General features: G+C 30.3%; 1 protein-coding gene across 1 annotated transcript in view; it reads right to left on the reverse strand.

The window, feature by feature from the left end:
• The window catches only part of LOC148232783 (multiple PDZ domain protein-like), a 243705-nt gene that overhangs the window by 105646 nt on the left and 119614 nt on the right, over positions 1-18445 (reverse strand). The window contains exons 17-20 of the mRNA XM_088191080.1: positions 15282-16984; positions 1192-1363; positions 1014-1121; positions 801-926 (exon numbers count right to left, since the gene is read on the reverse strand). Of these exons, the coding sequence (XP_088047206.1) occupies positions 801-926; positions 1014-1121; positions 1192-1363; positions 15282-16984 (2109 nt within the window). The remainder of the gene's footprint in view (positions 1-800; positions 927-1013; positions 1122-1191; positions 1364-15281; positions 16985-18445) is intronic.

Genomic DNA, 18445 nt, shown 5'->3' on the forward strand with positions numbered 1-18445 from the left:
CGCTTTGGTAAAATAACGCCTTTCAACGCAAAATTGTGTATGATTCTTTATTGTATTATATAATTTATTAAGCAACTGTACAATCTAGTACTTTATTTATATTCAAATAATTTAGCCAAAAACAGTAGCTTCCTATATTTTAGCCAAATTTGTATAAATAGCATGAACATACTAGAAAATATAGAATTTCAGAAAATAAAATAGCACTTTATTTCGAAGGATATTACTACCACCTGATAGAAAGTTGCTATGCAGTCGGTTTCTGTCAGTTTCCGATAACCAGTTGTTGCTGAATTAAAAAATTCAGAAACCTGAAAATTTAGTGAGTTCAATTCAAACAATGACGATAAAAAGTTTATGATTTTTTATAAAATCAATAAACAGAAATGTAATATTCAATATAACAGTTTTAAACAAATATATTTATTTATATATTAATTGTATGTACAGTTTATAAAAAAAATTAAATCAAATACTGTTTCATTATCCCTTCAAAAATGTACATGATTAGAAAGACAGTTTTACAACCTTCAGTGATTCAATAAAATGAATTATTTTTTTATTCATTAAAAATATTAATACAAACCAAAATAGATACACTATTTATATATTTTACCTAATACCAAAAATAAATGTTGTGCTATGTTACCGCCCCATGTGAACACATTCGTCTAATTAAATGCGCCACTAAAGTCCCCGCAAACTTTTATCGTTTGCGATTGATAAAAGATTACCCACTCCACGTAAATTCTAACGATCAGAATCAAATCTTGAAGCGATTTATTTTTATCACAACTCACCCACGGAAGCAAGCTCTGGATAAGGAAGTTGACAGGATTTCCGGCTGCCCTTATTATCTGCACAGCTCTCTCGTGAGAAGCGGTTCTTACGTCCACCCCGTCCACCTCCAGGATTCTATCTCCGGTCTGAGAAACAAAGAGAAAGAGAGAGATGATTAGTAGGGAGACGATATCACGCAGCATCCCCTAAGATTGGAATCTGTGTGAACTCACTCTTAATTCGCCGCATAAACCAGCGGGACTGTTTGGTACCACGTTCTTCACGAAGATGCCGGATATTATAACGTCGCCGGCTTCACCTGTGTTGCCAGATATATCAACCTAACAAAAGAAAAAAATAAATTTAATAATAAAAGGCAATACGAATATTATTATTGATATTAACACTTACTTTTCCTCCCACTATGCTGATTCCCAAAGAGGTGTTCGGCTCTCTCTGGACAGCTACCTGTCTGGCGTGACCCCAGTGCTTCTCCATCGCGGTTGCGGGTGAATCAGTCGTTCCCACAGATGGAGAAGATGTGTACTTGTCCAGCGATACTGTCATTTTAGCATTTAAGTCACTAAAATAAATGAATAAAAATAATTACAAAAATATCTTCACATCGAGTGATTAATTTTATTTATAAATTAACGATACAAAAATATAGATATTAACAGTAAATTTTCTACAATAATCACTTAAATAAAATATACTTTATTCTAAAATTAATAAAATAAGTATCAGTCAAATTAAAATATAGCTGCTTTTTTACTAATTTGAAATTCGAATATTAAACTATTCATATATTTGTTTATTTGATATTGACAACGCAGGTAGTCATTTCTTACGGCCCAATTGTGTACCTTTATTTTTGCCAAATTGATTTTATCAACTTTGTTACTTATATTAACCATAGCCATAACAATTGATAACCGATAAATAAATTAACAAGAAAACAAGCTGATTCTTGAGGATGGTAGGCGAAGGGATTAATCACTCGCCGATCGACCTGTGTGTTTTACTAATAGATCGGTACAAAAATAAATGTGTTGCTAAATTCGCAAGTTAAATAATAAATTTACCATGACAGTTTGATCTTAGATACATTTATTATCTGTGAGTTTAAAAACAAATGTACTTTACACTACGTAAGCCAAAAAGTAAGCACTTCAAAATAGTTATATAAATCACATTCTTCTTTTGTAATGGCATATGTTTATTTTTTCACTGTTATAGATTTTCTATATTAAAATAATATTCAAATAGATCGATAAAAATTATAATTTTATTATAATCAGTAATTTAGATCTCCCAGACACGATTGAAAATTTAAAGAAATAATAACACAGTCCATATGGGATGCAAACCATGGTTCTTAAGGTATGACATATGAGCAATTGCCATGACAAAACGGGATTAATTGCTTTTTCCAGAAGGTTGAGGCAGAGTTTCATCACAGATTTTAATTGAGTTTTCCGATATCAATTAAGTGTCGGCTCCGCTTGAGGCAAATTTCGAATGTATCCATCGATGCATCGTTAAAAATAATTATAAACAAAAATTGGGTCAAGTTATCGGGTTCCAGAGAAACGTAATACTCAATTATTATTTTAAAATATGATACTTTTTTGATAATATTAACTGGTATATAATATGTCGGTATCTTAAAACAACGTTATTTTAATATCGTCACAAAAAATAATTTCTGAATTTGGTTGGTTCTGTGCGACGTGAAAACGAAAATTAATTCAAAAGATGAGCATGATAATGAACATAATAATAAATTTATTATTATGGCACTACAAACTTTTACATAAACGTTGATACTCCTATTGTGCTCTTAAGGAATTGTAATCCACCAAAGCTATTTAAAGAATCGTGAATTCATTGATAACTCACATTGATTTTCATGACGACATTTCTTGATTTTTGGTAATGCATAAAGGTCACCAATATTTATTAAAATTATTGATGACAAATTGTTCATTAATAAATATAGGCCAGTCGCAGTGCTATCAACTTCTGCTACAGTATTCCAAATAATTCGGTTATGTAATAGAGAAATCACCGCGAGCTTTTTATATGATAGGGATGGCTGGCGAAGTGAAAACCAAAGAAGGTTTTGCATACACGAAATTCTTTCTAATATTTGTATATTTTTATCTACATTTAGACATGTTTATAACTAAATGGTCTACAGAATATGCTTCACTAAACATTGGTGTTAAATATTAGCAATAAGTAAGTGGAAATAATCATATTAAAATTTTTTTTTTTAATAATAATAATAATACCGGTATTAACTGTTGTATTTTATTTCGGTAATACCGAAATTTGCATTCCCTACATACAACTATACGTCATAGTGCTGAATCTAAAAATCGCGTCCTCTTATAATGACCGTTAGACCCATGACGTACGCATTAACCGACTCGCCACCCAGCTCCTTAAAACTTTGGCATTGCACATTGATCTATTTAATGTTAGCTGGTCAATGTAATGGGAGCTAGTCTTTTTATTTATTATATGTATTATTTTTGATGGTTTTAATTTAATTTAATTCTATTTTGATACTCACTAGCTATCAATCGGTATGCAATTCAATGGCGGAGAGTCCTGATATTGAGCCGAACAAGAGCACAACTCTCCATCCCCAAAGAGTATGAAAGAGATTTTCTCTGCTTGGGACCGCATCAGATTCGGGACGATTCACTTAAAGAGCTTCCACAACTTTTCGTAGCCAGAAAATATTTGGAAAGCGCTGGCCGAGACGACGTTAAACTAAAACCATTGGAAGTATACGCGCTGCTCGGGAGCACATTTTCATAATTAGATTTCGTAAATACTTCCCAACGAGCGAGAGGCCATAATTAGATTACGGGCGTGTACGTGATTTTTTTTCTTGGAAGCGAAACCGACCTGCTAGGGTCTAAATTTAGGACCTAGGCACTGAAGCCTTTCATAATTTATGAACACTAGTCGCCCCGCTTTATGTTTGCGGAAGATACCTTACATTAGCAGCATGAACTATGCCATGATTGTGTGTGTGACATTGGAGTCTGTAAGCGTAAGGAGAGCTTATTGATATATTTGAAGTGAATATGGGTGCACGACAAGGAAATGCCTTGTGCACGATCATGTTCAGCATAAGAGTAGAGCGATAATATAAAAATATAATTTAATGCAAAATAATACGCCTAATATATAACCTATAAAATAATATAATACGTTTCATATTTTTTTTCTGATATGAAATAATTGATTTTATTTTTAATAATTTGCGTCATTATTTTTATGATTGCTAATAGTATTTAATAATATAAAGTACACTTCTATAATTAGTTTTTTGATAAAATTGTATTTTTTTGTTATAATGGATATTGCTTATTTTGTGCTAAATTGTTTATGTTGTTTTGGAAAAAAAACACTTGAATAAAACATTTTTTTTATTATAAAAATATAATGAATTATTTTTTTATTTAATAGAATTTTTTCTGGAATAGTGATTTTTTTCTTTTTATGTTAAAATTTAATTTGTTTGTAAAATGTTTTACAATGCTGCATTTTTAATATCGCTGATGCCTCCATACCAGATGCTTTATTAGAAGATTATAATAGAGATCGGGAGTATTTGAATGTCAAAAAATTGTTTCCGATTTTCTCAGCTACTCTAATTAAGCTTAGCCTACACAGAGCCAGAGCACATTTCAATGTACAATAACTTTATTGCTTGTTTTTTAATCAAATTTCGATTTATTTTTACCGGGACCCAGTGGCGTAGCTAGGGTATATGCCGCCCGGGGCAATCCTTAAAATTGCCGCCCCCCCCCCATACATTTTTTTGCAGAGTCATAAAATCAGCATTTTTAAAAATAATAAATTGATTAATGTTAAGCCCTTACTATTCGTAGATTTACATGAATTTTAGTATATTCAAGGTAAGAACCACACTAGACGATTCCATCGCGAATATGCCGCCCCCAAGCAAGTGCCGCCCGGGGCGGCCCGCCCCCTCCGCCCCACCATAGCTACGCCACTGCCGGGACCTTTTGTAAATAATAGTTGAGACCATATTATTTCAAAATACAATAAAAAAATTTATGCACCTTTAACAAGACATGATCACGAATTCTCTGTAGCTTGTGAACATGGCTGAAGTATCGCAGCCAAAATATAGAAAGAAATTAAGTTCCAATAATATTAGTTTTTTACTTTAAATAAACATTTTAATAAAAAAAAAGGTACCTCAACTTTTTCCCTTACAGAAGATTACTGAATATTTAAAAAATGTAATTGGATGTAATAATTTATAGGGCAAATAGAAAAAGGTAAATGAGATTTTTTTATTAAGTAATAACTTGAAAAACCCTTTGTTTTACTATAATATAAATCTTGATAAAAAGGCATTGATTTTATTAGATCAATAATAATAAAATATACATATATTTGAGTATGTTTCTAAAAATATTATACATACTTTATAATGTTTTTATTATCTATTTATTCAATTACTTACAAATAAATATATTATCAAGGAGCAATAATTCGTTCTAAAAATCTTATTTAGGGAGCAAGATTAAAAACAATTGAGAATTGTATGAAGTGGCAAAGAAAAATAATTTATGTCTTGATTGACAAACGAATTGTAGCTGAATCATGTTTTAAGAAATTGTCAGATCAGATCGTAAAAAAATATTGTTACATATATAAGCAATATATAAAAGTCGTAAAACATTGTCAACAAAAAACAAACATTGAAAATATATTTGGCAAGAGATCTATCGAATGTTTATCAAAACATCAAAAGTCTTAAACCTCGTCTTAAGCTTAACTGACTTCATTTAGTCTGCTTTATATTTTTTTAAATATAAATTGCGTGATATAAATCAAGATACACGTAAAAAATTGACCGATGCTTTTTTATATTTTGAAAAGAGGATTAAAATCCGGACCGAAAAAAAATTATACAAAAAAATAACAACGATATATTTTTTATAAGCAGCTTAAACATAAAAATAAAATAACGACACAAAAACAAACTTTGGATTGTGTTTCCTGCTTTGTTTCTCCATCCCTTAATGTTTAATAATAAATGTTGTACATAATAAAATTATAACCAATGTATATATTTTTTAACCAGTTTTTCTTGAATATTGAATTTATCATTTTATAGAATGATGTACAAGAAAAAACAGACAACTTTTCAAATGCAAAACCTTCTATTGAGTATAGAAAACAGTTAACTAAAATAGCTTTTATCATATAATATAAATCAATCCTGACTTGGTGAAACTAACACTTACTATATATAAGACTATATAAAAGCACAGAAAAGTTTATTATACACCCGCATATAGATAAAAAAATTATAGTTATCTGATTATATATTTCTATGGATCTACATATTATGTGCTAAATATAATAACAGATGATGTGATATTATGTATCGGACCCATGGAAGGATGTATTAAGGGCGTGTATTTTGTCTCCTTGAAGGCGAAACTGACCTGTTAAGGTCTAAATTTAGGACCTAGGCGCTGAAGCCTTTCATAATTTATGAACGACGGTCGTCCCATTTTGTGTTTGCCGAAGATACCTTACATTCACCGAGTGAACTATGTTATGATTGTACGTTTTAATGCACTCGAATGACCACGAGGGTTATTTATGGTGATGTCGTTTCTAGTGCACCAGAGCGTAATGCAGACACAAATGCATCGTCAAAGCTTTGGTGTGATGAGGTTTAGTTTTTTGCTGAAAAAGTGATAGGGGAAGCTTTGGGATAATCGCGTCAACGTTTCAAAAAAGCCCTCGTTTTGGAGGCAACCAAGCTGCTAATCCATTTTACGAATATATGGCGAGCACTGTGCACCAGAATAACACACTTAAAAAAATATTTTATTTATTTATTGCTCTAAAGCTACTATTGTACCATAATCATTTTTTACAATTATTTATTAGTATTTTTCATAGCGTTTGCCGGCACGCCAAGCACTAAAATAAGTAAACAGCTGCGCGAAGATATTTCTGCCGTTTCAAATAATGATACCGTTTTATAATCTAATATTTTGAAAATAGCGATATGACAAAATAAACTCTAAGGAATTGTTGCATTGTGCTACAAACTTATAATTTGTAGGCAATGTTCCGTTTGTTGTTTAAAAAAATAAATAAAAAAACGTTTTTTTTTTAAATATTTAAATGCCGAATTATTGTCTAAATGTCAATTAAATCTTAATCTAGAAATGCCTAATTATATTTTTTTAATAAGTAGGAATCTTAGAGAGTTTAATGTATACGTTCTCAAAGTGTGAGGAATATATTTAAAAATTCTGACAAAAACACCGCATAATAAATTTTATTTTTACAAAATAAAATTTTTGCAAAATTTTAAAAATATTTTAAAACTATTATAACAATGGGTAAACGCAGTCAACAACTACTAAGTAAGTAGTGAGACACCTGACTGAGATCAGTGTATTTATTTGATTAATTTTAACCTATTATTACAACCTAAAATTAATTGATGCACGACCAAGCTCAATTTTATTCTACAAATTCATTCATGAGATTAGGAAAATCTAGGGAAACCTGATCTGTGTTTTTTTAATTGAAAGTATAATTATAAAAAGCTCTAATCATGGTTTCAAAGATATGTTATAAATTTAAAACACTAGGTTCTGTATGAGATATAAACCCAAATCTTTCAGGTATAAATCAATGACTTACGCCACTGTTCCATCATGCTGGTTATGAAACGCATAAATTTTGTACATCTCTAAATCAGAATAAGGACTACAAAAAAATAAAAAAATAAATTGAGGGTCTCCCTGGATTTTTAATCCTAATGTTTGCCTTTACTCTTAAATATTTTTATTTATAATTATTGTTTATCTTTAACAATATTTCTGAATATATAAAATAATATACATACAATATAGACAACACATTTTTTTTTTAATTTTTACTTTACTAATGAAAATAAAACTAGCAACTCTTCAGTATATAATATCACTAGCAATTGCTAAAAAATATTTGCGTGAGAAAAAAAATCATGCTATGCAAAGCTTAGATAGATTTTTATTATATTCTGTGGCACGGTTCACAGTTTTACCATTGATCCCACCAATAGCACTTTATCTATTCGTCTAAACAAATCATAAAATACAATAAAAAGGTCTAACATTTATTTGATCTGCCTTTAAAAGTGAATTAAAGTGCTCCAAAAAAAATATTTGCTAACCACCTAGATTTATAGACTATAGAAATAAATTATTATATATACGATTTATATATATATGAGAGGTTATTAGTCCTTTAACTGTATCCACTGCATTTTAAGTTAAACAATTTAAGCAAAAAGACATATAAATACACAAATTAGTTAAATATCATGTATAAGCATTTTCGATTCCATAACGAGGAGAATCTCGTATATTTTTATTAACGATTTCCACCGCGAAATGTTACCCGATAACGTTATCGAAGCGTGCAGAACTCACCATTAAAATTTATTACCGCGTTTCTTCATAGATATATATGATAGATAGGAAAAAAGTATGCGATAGAAAAAAAATATACGATCACAGTTAATTACAGTAAAAAACACTCCGAACTAGCGCAGCCTAGCACAACTTGTGCCTTACTGCTATATAATTACATTATACGCGCTTTGTCGGAAAACGGTCTTGCCTTTGACTTTAGGGGTGTATTCCAACAAAAAAAATATTTTCATTAAATAATAAACTAACTTTTAAGCCAAAAATAATTAAATTAAAATATAAACGTAAAACGTAGTGAGCATTAAAAAATATTATATTGCTTAGTTATTAATTTAAATATATAATAAATACGCCACTGCGTTGTATATGTATTAAATAGACTCAAAAGAGCACACAATAGCTGGAATAAATTGATAAATTACTCTCAAGGCATTCAAGTGTTTACGATACAGTGTCCCACAAATCAATGACCTATTTATTTGCTTAACATATTCAGTATACAGTCAAATACAGTATGTTTTAATTTAAAACATTTTAGATATTCACATTATCTTTGTAAGCTACAAGATTTTTTTAGCATAATATGTGAATGTCACTGTAAAAGCTGTTTTGTTTTTGTAGCGTTATGATTACGCGAGCAAGTGAACATGCTCAAACGATCGAGAGTGGAGTACGCGAGTAGTGGCAGATTGACTGTCATTGTCACAGAATTACACGACGAAGTAATAGACTTGTGTACAATATGTAAAAGCTACATATTTTATCAGTATATCTATGTTTCTACACCACAATTTTAAAAGTAATTTTAGCAAAAAAAAATATACATAAGTACAAGTTCAATTATTTTTAATTTCCATTGTTCACAATTAATAAAGTTAAGCAATAAAAAAAATTATCCGTAAGTATAATTAAATTAAAAGAAAAACACATAAAAGCTTTTACAAATTTAAAAAAAATGATATAAAAAATATACATATATTGTATTAAAATTTAACAAAGGTTATACTTCATTTTTATCATATCTGAGATACTTAGAGTTAATGCTTATTATTTATTTAAAATATCAATAGATCATAATAAATAAGATTTTCATAGATTTTCCTAATCTCACGGATGAATATTATTATGATAAATTTAAATAATGGTTGTGCATATTATGTATAAAAATAATAAGAATTAAAATATATATATATATATATATATATATATATATATATATATATATATATATATATATATATATATATATATATATATATATATATATATTCAAATAAATACGCACTAACCGGGAGAAATCACTTGTCGTTCTTGTACTACAATTGCAATAAATATAAATTCTATTATTTTTGATGACTTGCTAACAAATAAATTTTTGATATGTTGACGATAAAATATTCAAAGAAATTAGCATCTCCAACCGGACCATGAAAATGGTACGGTATTGCTGACACCGACATTAAATGGACAAGTGCAGTGTTGCCAAATCTGAAGCTATTCAAACCTCAACGGTTTCTTATAATTAAATTCCACATTAAAATTAGCTCAAAAAATATTCTTCATCTTGACTAGCGCACTTTATTGTCTTATAAAGGGAACTTTCACTAAAAACGTTTACCAGAACTTAGCATACTCAAGCATACATTTCTCGAGAAATGAAAATTCTCATTGACACAATTTTGATATATAGAAAAATATATGTAATATGGTATGTGATACCAATAACTAAATTATCGTTTAAGAGAACAAACTTCAAAAAGACGATGATTTGTTACAATGGATGCAAATAATCGACGAACCAGAACGACTTTTTTTATTATTGAAGAATAATAAATTTCAGGCTTCCGTACTTATACCTAAATTGTAAAGTAAAATGCCGCTAACTATTTTTATTATTTACTAAAAAAGCAAGATTCAAGTTTGCCGTAGGGCAAATTTTATAGCGTAGCTCTGAAGAAAGCCCCCATACATTTTTGAAATCTGCTGATTTACACCCAAAGCGTTTATTATCTGATTATTTATAATGGAGTTCTTAGATACGGCCGATTAGACTAGTTGAGAAAATTATAAACATTTTTTTCCATTTAAATACTTCCGACCATCTATTATTATTAAAAACATCTGGCACGGGCTCATTCATTTTTATGTAGCGGTATAAAAAATGTAGCCGTTATAAAACATTTCAAAATATTCGTATGAATTTATTTTTTACCAAAAAATTGCTGGAAAAATCAATAGATTTATTAAGAAATATAAATTTTTAATCGAACATTTTCTCGAGAAATTAAAAAAAAAAATTTTCAAGCAGAAACACTACTTATGACACATCATTTCGAATAGAATATTTCATCTGAATCATTCCTGAGTAGTATTATTGTCGACAATAATACAACTCGACACTTCAGCATAGACTTTTAAGACCTGCCATTGTAACTTATTAGTGGCATCTACATTTACCTTACATCTTTATAAAATAAATTAATATTAGCTAAAGTCACACATTTTTAACCTCAAAATCAGAAAGTGGCGACACCGACGTGATTAAAAAAAAAGGTTCTAATAATAAAATATTAAATTTGCAAATAATTAAGGCAAGAAAGTAACTAGCAAATTTAATCAATTTTATCGTTTCAGATAATTTCTAAGTAACATTAAATGCACTCTACCGTATTATTGCAATACTTTTAATAAGAAAATATGCTATTTACTATATTATATAACTATATTTGAATAAATAAATATCAATTTAAGAATCGCTGATACATAAAAATAATAAATATTTTTCGTCGTTACCAAAACAACATAGGCCATTGAATAAGTCATGGCACGACTAACGCCCTTATCTTTAAAACGTTCCTATTGCAATTTTTCGGGGTCGCCGGAAAACCGGTACGTTGATGAAAACATCGTAAAGTAGGCAATAAAGTTGAGCCTTTATTGTCGAGGAAATCGTGAAGAATCGCAATGAGGTAGGAGAGGAAGGGAAAAACGATCCGCGAAAAACTTTGAAGGTTTCAGAGGCCTTCGAAAGTCTACTTGTGTAGATTGTCACACAAGTTATTTTATCGGTCTTTTCCGTAGGATCCATTATCAAGATCAACCTACATAAGATATTAATTATTAAAAGGATCTGATTCATATATAAAGTTACTAATGTAGTAAGGATTATTCTGAATACATATTAAAGCTATATATGTACTATATATGTATTTTCTGACTAGGTAGAAACATATAATTGATTTAAATTAGCATTTAAGATAAAAACCATTATTTAATCTCGCAGATTTTTTAATAAAGATAATACAAATATAAATGGTAATAAAAGTTCGAATTAGTGGGAATCAATCATTGAAGTTTTTAAGACTTTATTTATTTAATCTGTATATATATTATATAATATATGGGAAAGTGGCAATACTTTTCGATAATACGATACACAGGCTTTGATTTGCACCATGAATGCCTCGAGGTGGTGCAAATATGTCTGGAGCCTAAAGATCCGTCGTTGCGAGAAGACATGTTTAATTTGCAAGACTTTTGAAAGAAACGTTTAAAAAGAAAAGTTTATTAAAAAATGTAACCAAATACAATGACGTGTTTTTATATTAAAAGACTACACCCTCGATGTTTGTTGTACAAGTGTACCGAAGGCTATCGAAGAAGCCTCATCAATGGTGTAGTCGATACGAGCAATATAAGTATTGTACGAGTACCCACCTAGTGTTCCTAAACCAGTCGACCTCCCACAAAGCACCCCCTTCTATACACCCTTTATATGGATTGCTTGAGAGAAGATAGGTGATAGTCTTCAAACGTGACCTTAAAATGTTTAATTAGGGTATCTGATGCGAATGTCCTCGCTAGTTTTCAATCGATTTACATACACGCCCGAAACTTTGAACTGGCTTCTGATAAGATGCACTGTTAAACAATTCGCGATTAATATCGCTCGTGCTATTTGAGATTATGAGATATTTAAAGTACACAGCGTTGTTGTTTGCTTTTTTTGTCTTCAAATTGTCTCCTTTCATAAGACTCGCTGTATATTACGGCATAATGATTTGATTATACTTTCTTCGAGAACTTAGACGTCAAAAAAAAACATCGCATCGAAGCCTTGCCAAGCGAATTAATTTTATCGCTCTCGCTGTAAACAAGATGATTAATTTCCATGTCAAATGTATACTTATGAATAAAGCTATAATTTTTGTCTCGTTGACCTAGACTGCTTAATGGGTAACCGGTGAACCGTGCACAAATTGTACAATGTCGTAAATTCACGAATAATGACCGCAAAATAGGCCAGTATCCCAAATAGATCAATGGAGGGGTCATTCAAAGTATAAACTGAATAATAGCCTTTAATGTTATACCTACAGCAGCTTATATTATAAAAATATAATAATAATTAATATATTAAACCAATGAACCAAATCTGTTCACTACGATATAAGGCTTCTGTATAATAAAATTCTTGTAGGATTAAAACTCATATGGGCATATGGTAAAATGTATTATATAGCACACGTGTGTATTATAGAAAATGTTGTGTAATGATATTTTGAAATATAATAGTTGACATAAGAAAACATACGATAAGTAGTCTTGTGATCAGATTTGTAATAAAATGAAAATAACATATGACGTCTAAGTATAGTACATTTACATGGTAAAAAGATATCAATACTATTCTAACACAATCATTTGTGTAGTCAAGTAACACAGATATCTAAATTCTGATATAAAAATGCATTTTTTTTTAAATATTGTTGACAAAAGAAATTCAATATAAGCTAACGGCATATTCGACAAAAATAAACTTTTCATTAAATAAAAATAACGTGTATCATATTGTTATAATATATTATATAATATATTCATATCCGGTAAGCTTTATTATTTTACCGTTTTTTATTCAGGCATTTCAATATAAATCCTATCCTGCTACCGTATTTAATGAACAAGATTCTTTACAGAGAGATGGAAACCAACATTGGGCTCTCGGAGCTCATAACTCATTAGGTAATATCAAAAATCCGATTCGTTCCGCCAAAGAAAAACCCTTCCTTCCACCCAGTTGGCAGGCAAGAATCGCATTATTAAACTTTGGCCAGCGATTAGACGCGAATCGAAGCGCGAGCCCTTTTGGGCATAAATCAAACGAAATTTTCGCTAAAGCGATTATTCGAATCACGTGAATTGTACGACAAAGAGATTAGTCACAAAGAGGGGAAAACGTGCGATCGGACTTAAGCATTGCTGCTATCACAACGCGAGCTTTCAACGAACACGTGGAGAGTATCTGATAGTTTTTAATAACACACACAAATTTCAATGATAATTATGTAACAGAATTAATACGGATTCCGAGAGTTATTAAAGGTAAAACTAGACACGTGTATTTTAAATTTTTACTTCAACTGCCCTTTCTTTATTTTATTTTCCAATTAGTATTTTAGAGTTGCTTTGGTGAGGCGTGGGAAAAAGAGGTTAATAAACACTGGCCTAGACAATCGAAAACTGGAAAGGACGTTGGAATTCCTCCACTTTTAGGAAGCAAGCGGCCGTTCTTGATTACTTTCCTTAAAAACTTTCTTAAGACCCTTCAAACGAGAGTTTAGTCGAACTAGCACTAAGCGGAGCTACGCCAAATCGACCGAGATAACACTCACAATACAAAAAAATACAACCGCTTTTCATTTTAACCGTCTGATCTGATCAGGCTTAGCAGTAACTTAAATCTAAAAAATAATTAAACTACTAACACAGAGATTAAAATTACTGACACCATCTAATAACCAATATTTCATACTGTTGTTCTTTAAAAATTATTTAAAACAATTGAAAAAATTAATATACCCCAAATTGTCTGAAGGGATTTGTATTCGCCATAAAACAAAGAGTCTAGTTCCACCCTCAATCATTGGCATTGGTAAAAGGATGTTTTTATTAAGTTTGTTTAGTGTATAAACAATTAGCAGTATTAGCTAAATAAATTAGCACAAAGTTGTATTTGGTTATAATTATATGTTATATGACAAGAAACTAGTGTAAATATTAATTTTGTTTTCACTGAAATGTTTGTGTATTGCAATTAAAATAATCCTAATTTTTATATTTGTTTTAAGTGTTTTAATGTTATTTTCAAAATAAGTTAAATTCATACCTAATTCAGTTTAAATATACAGCAAAATGATAAGCCATGTTTGTACGTTCTATCAATAGAGACGGCATTGGGGGGGGGGCAGGTGGGGGCATTTGCCTCCCTTGGATTCGGGGAAAGAAATACATGTTAAATAATATGAAATATTAAAAAAACAATAACTGACTGACCAAACTTTGCCCCTCCCCACTCAAAAAAATCTGAAATGAAATTACAGATTCTAAACCAGAAATTTACGGGGGGCTTCCTGAAAGTAAATATTATAAAAAATATATATAAAAAAATGTCATTTCAGTTAAATCATTTCGATATACATTTTCACTGGTTAATATATATATTTTTACTAGTGAAATTATAATTTATTTTGCAGGTACTAGTAAAATTATATGTTTCAACTTTTTCATACTGAAATAGACGTAATTATAAAAAAATATTTATTTATATGCGATGTATAAATATTACAGAAAATGTATATTTTTCGATTAAGTTATATTTTCACTAGGGAAGTCCAAATACATTTTCATCAGTAGATATACTATATATCTATTATGAAAAATATAATTTAACTGATTGGCATTAGTGAAATATTGTACTCCTCTTAAATGCCTATGAAATTCAATTTGACAGTTTCGAAACGTCTATTTGCTGTTCAAACCCAAACCCAATGAAAGTATTAAAACTAAGCATAGGCTTAAACCGAAACGACCCTTGAATTTGGCCAGAGAAATGTCATTTAATGAAATACTATTAAAAATCTGAAATATCATCCCTGTCTATCAATACCGAATTAAATATCCGCTAGATTAATTGTGAGCTATTAAATAAGTACTTACTCTTCGCCGGAAGTGAAGAACTTTAAAGGTCCAGCAGATTTTCTTCTATCCTTGTTACCATCTGGGATGAGTAGATTGACCGCAGACTTTTCAGTAACTCTTCTCTTGTACGTCTTTTCAAGGATCGAAGGAGCCGAGTGGCTCCGTTCAGGCAGTCTTCTGGGAGGTTCTAAGATTTCTTTGATCACAGCACAAAACTTACACTTGCTGGCTTCAGCATAATAAGCCTTTTTAATTTGATAAGCGTAATTCTCTAAGAAACACTTATGGCAACCCACAACGGCACAATTTTCTTGATCCGTAGACTCTTCGCTCTGTTCTCTCTTATTTTGCAAGAAGCTCTTAGTCCGTGCAGCTCTAGCAGCTTTAACACCCTTATCTTTTTCCTTCTTTATTCTAATGTCTTCTTCCATCTTCAGTTGTCTTTTATATTCCTCTAAACACTCCGCTTGATCGTTGTAATACTCCACAACTCTAATCCTATGAACTTTGGGCGTTGTCTTCGTTTCTGACTGATTGTTGTTTAAAGATTCCAGCTCTGACTTATCCTCTGTTATAATATTGTTATTCAAATGATTAACGTCACTATCGGGTGTTAACTTTTTATTGATTTGATCAGTCATTGCTACGTTTTCTATACTAAAAAATGTTTTATTCTCATTAGGAGAATCGTCGTCTATGACACTATCAGAAATGTCTTTCTCAAACCTTGAATCTAAATCTATTTTGGGTGTAGTTGGCGTGGCGTCTTCATCTACAGTTTCCATTCTCTCCGTATCGTTGATTTTATTCATTTCTAATATGATATTATTGGGTTTTTGATTGTTGTTATAAGTAGAATCATCTACTTTCATCGAACAAGAGTCGTCTTCCAAGCACGTATCATATCCATCGACATCATGATCTATGAAAAGGAGATTATCTTGCAAGCTATATTTTAAAGACCGTTCTAAATTCATCTCTGAATCTATGTTTTCTAAAGGCGTCATTCTAGAACTACAGTCTTTCCAGCTCTCATCGCTTCTTACACTATCTACATTGAATAACTTCTCAGACTCTTTCGATGATTCATCTCCTTCTCTCCAGCATCGTTCAAAACTCACTCTTTCTAAACCAGTCGGCGTAACAGCGAACACCATCTCATCGGAAGTAGATAAATCTTTGCTTTGATCTTTAGTTAGACTGATTTTTTTTACGTTGCTAGATTTCTGGTTGCTTTTACTATCAGATGTTTTGCTCGGAGATAAGTATTTTAATGCTACTTCTGGGTCGTCCTCCGTGATTGTCATATCTTCATCATTTCCATCTAAAGAGTCGGTTGATTTTCTCAGCTCGTTCGATACTTGATTTCCATTTATATATTTCATATTATCACTGATTAGATCACGCACGTTATAAAACTCACTAGCGTTTGTGTCTTTAGAGACCATCTCGAACCGATTCAGACTTTTATCACCATTTATAACACCATTTTTCACCGTCTTTCCTTTGCCACACTTAGGGCCGTTAGGAGGAGTATGATCGTTTTTCATTTCTTCGAAGCTGAAGTCTTCCAAATTAGACATGTCGTCCTCTCGCAACGAAGGATCTTCAGGTTCCAGACATATTTGCACCACCTCGAGGCACTCTTGATACTCTTGGAGGCATTCGTGGTACGAATCAAAGCCTGTGTGATCATCCGAACCAGCAGAATTGACACATTCCTATACAGAAACACAGATTGAATCAATGACAATATAAATAATAAAAAATCTTAAGCATTACACCAAGGAAACAATTAATAAAAAGACTTGAAAATATTTTTTTATGTATTTTTATTCAACATTCAGACACATATTAAACATTTTTATTAAAAATGCAGGTACATCAATTGCACACAAATCAGTGCATAATAAACATTAAGCATTTGTGTATAAGAAGCACATACAATTCGTCTGCATTGTAAACCTAAATAAAAATCCCTTGTTTATCACATAATGAAAATCAAAATGCCTTAATAATATTCAATCAAAGCGAAAATACATTCATTTTTTATTACTTGAAAATGAATAAAATTAAGTAAAATTACAGCATTAGACTTAGACTAAAACTTCGTTGGTTGATTCGTTAAATTCATGAAAATATATGCTTCACAAATCAAGGACACTTGAGCAATCAAATCAACTAGTTGAGCAATTAATGATATATAATAAGAGCAAATCAGTTCTTTAACGGAGCAACAATCATAGCCAAAGCGATTATGTGATCATTGCATATGAAAAATTGACCTTTTTCGTATACGACAACCTATTTTAAAACACAAACGTAGATAAGTTTAATTGACATTGAATATGTCTAACGATATGTAGATTCTATTACTTTCGTTATTATTATTTATTAACACACATATAATAAATACAGGCTATCGATTTTTCATTTAAGCTCTTTTCGTAGGAATCCGTTGAATCTTCTCAGCGGTGCAATTAATCGTATATATCTAACAATTATGTGCTTTTACATAAATTTAATATGGACTTCAAGACAAATCCCTAAACGATTCGTCCAACTTTTTTATGTTAGTAAACTTCTTAGGCGACAAAGTGGGTCTCTTCTCGTTGCTATAAAGTTTCTTAATGTCGTTTTGAAATCTCAACAGCAGTTTGTACGTTTGCAACAAAGCTTCGTAATGCTGAAAACAAAATAAAACACAACAACATTATTGATATCTATTGTGAAACTTTACACATACATGCAATTTATTCACCTATTGTACACTAAAGGGAATAAATAATTTATTTGTATATATATATATATAATTAACGATTATAGTTAATATTTGATAAAACATTAAACAAAAAATAATAATAATTTATAGTCACAACATAAACAATATTTATTCCCTTTGAGAAGAATAAAAGAAAAGCCATATATTAAAACAATAATATCTATCAAACATTTGCTACAAAAATATGTAAATAAAATATTTCAATATAATAAATTATGAACTTACTGTTTTTATATACATAAACCCATCACCTTGAGTGTACAATATGGTAGATCACTTCTATTCAATACGTTTTTGATTAAAAACGAATCACTATTGAATAAATATCGATAATTTGTACGAATAAAGTAGTTATTGAATTACAAAAAACACTTTTCATAAAAAGGTAAATAATAAAATT

Source organism: Plectrocnemia conspersa, unplaced genomic scaffold (genome assembly GCF_051122295.1).
Source record: "Plectrocnemia conspersa isolate PC_06_02 unplaced genomic scaffold, ASM5112229v1 ptg000008l, whole genome shotgun sequence".
Lineage (NCBI taxonomy): Eukaryota > Metazoa > Arthropoda > Insecta > Trichoptera > Polycentropodidae > Plectrocnemia > Plectrocnemia conspersa.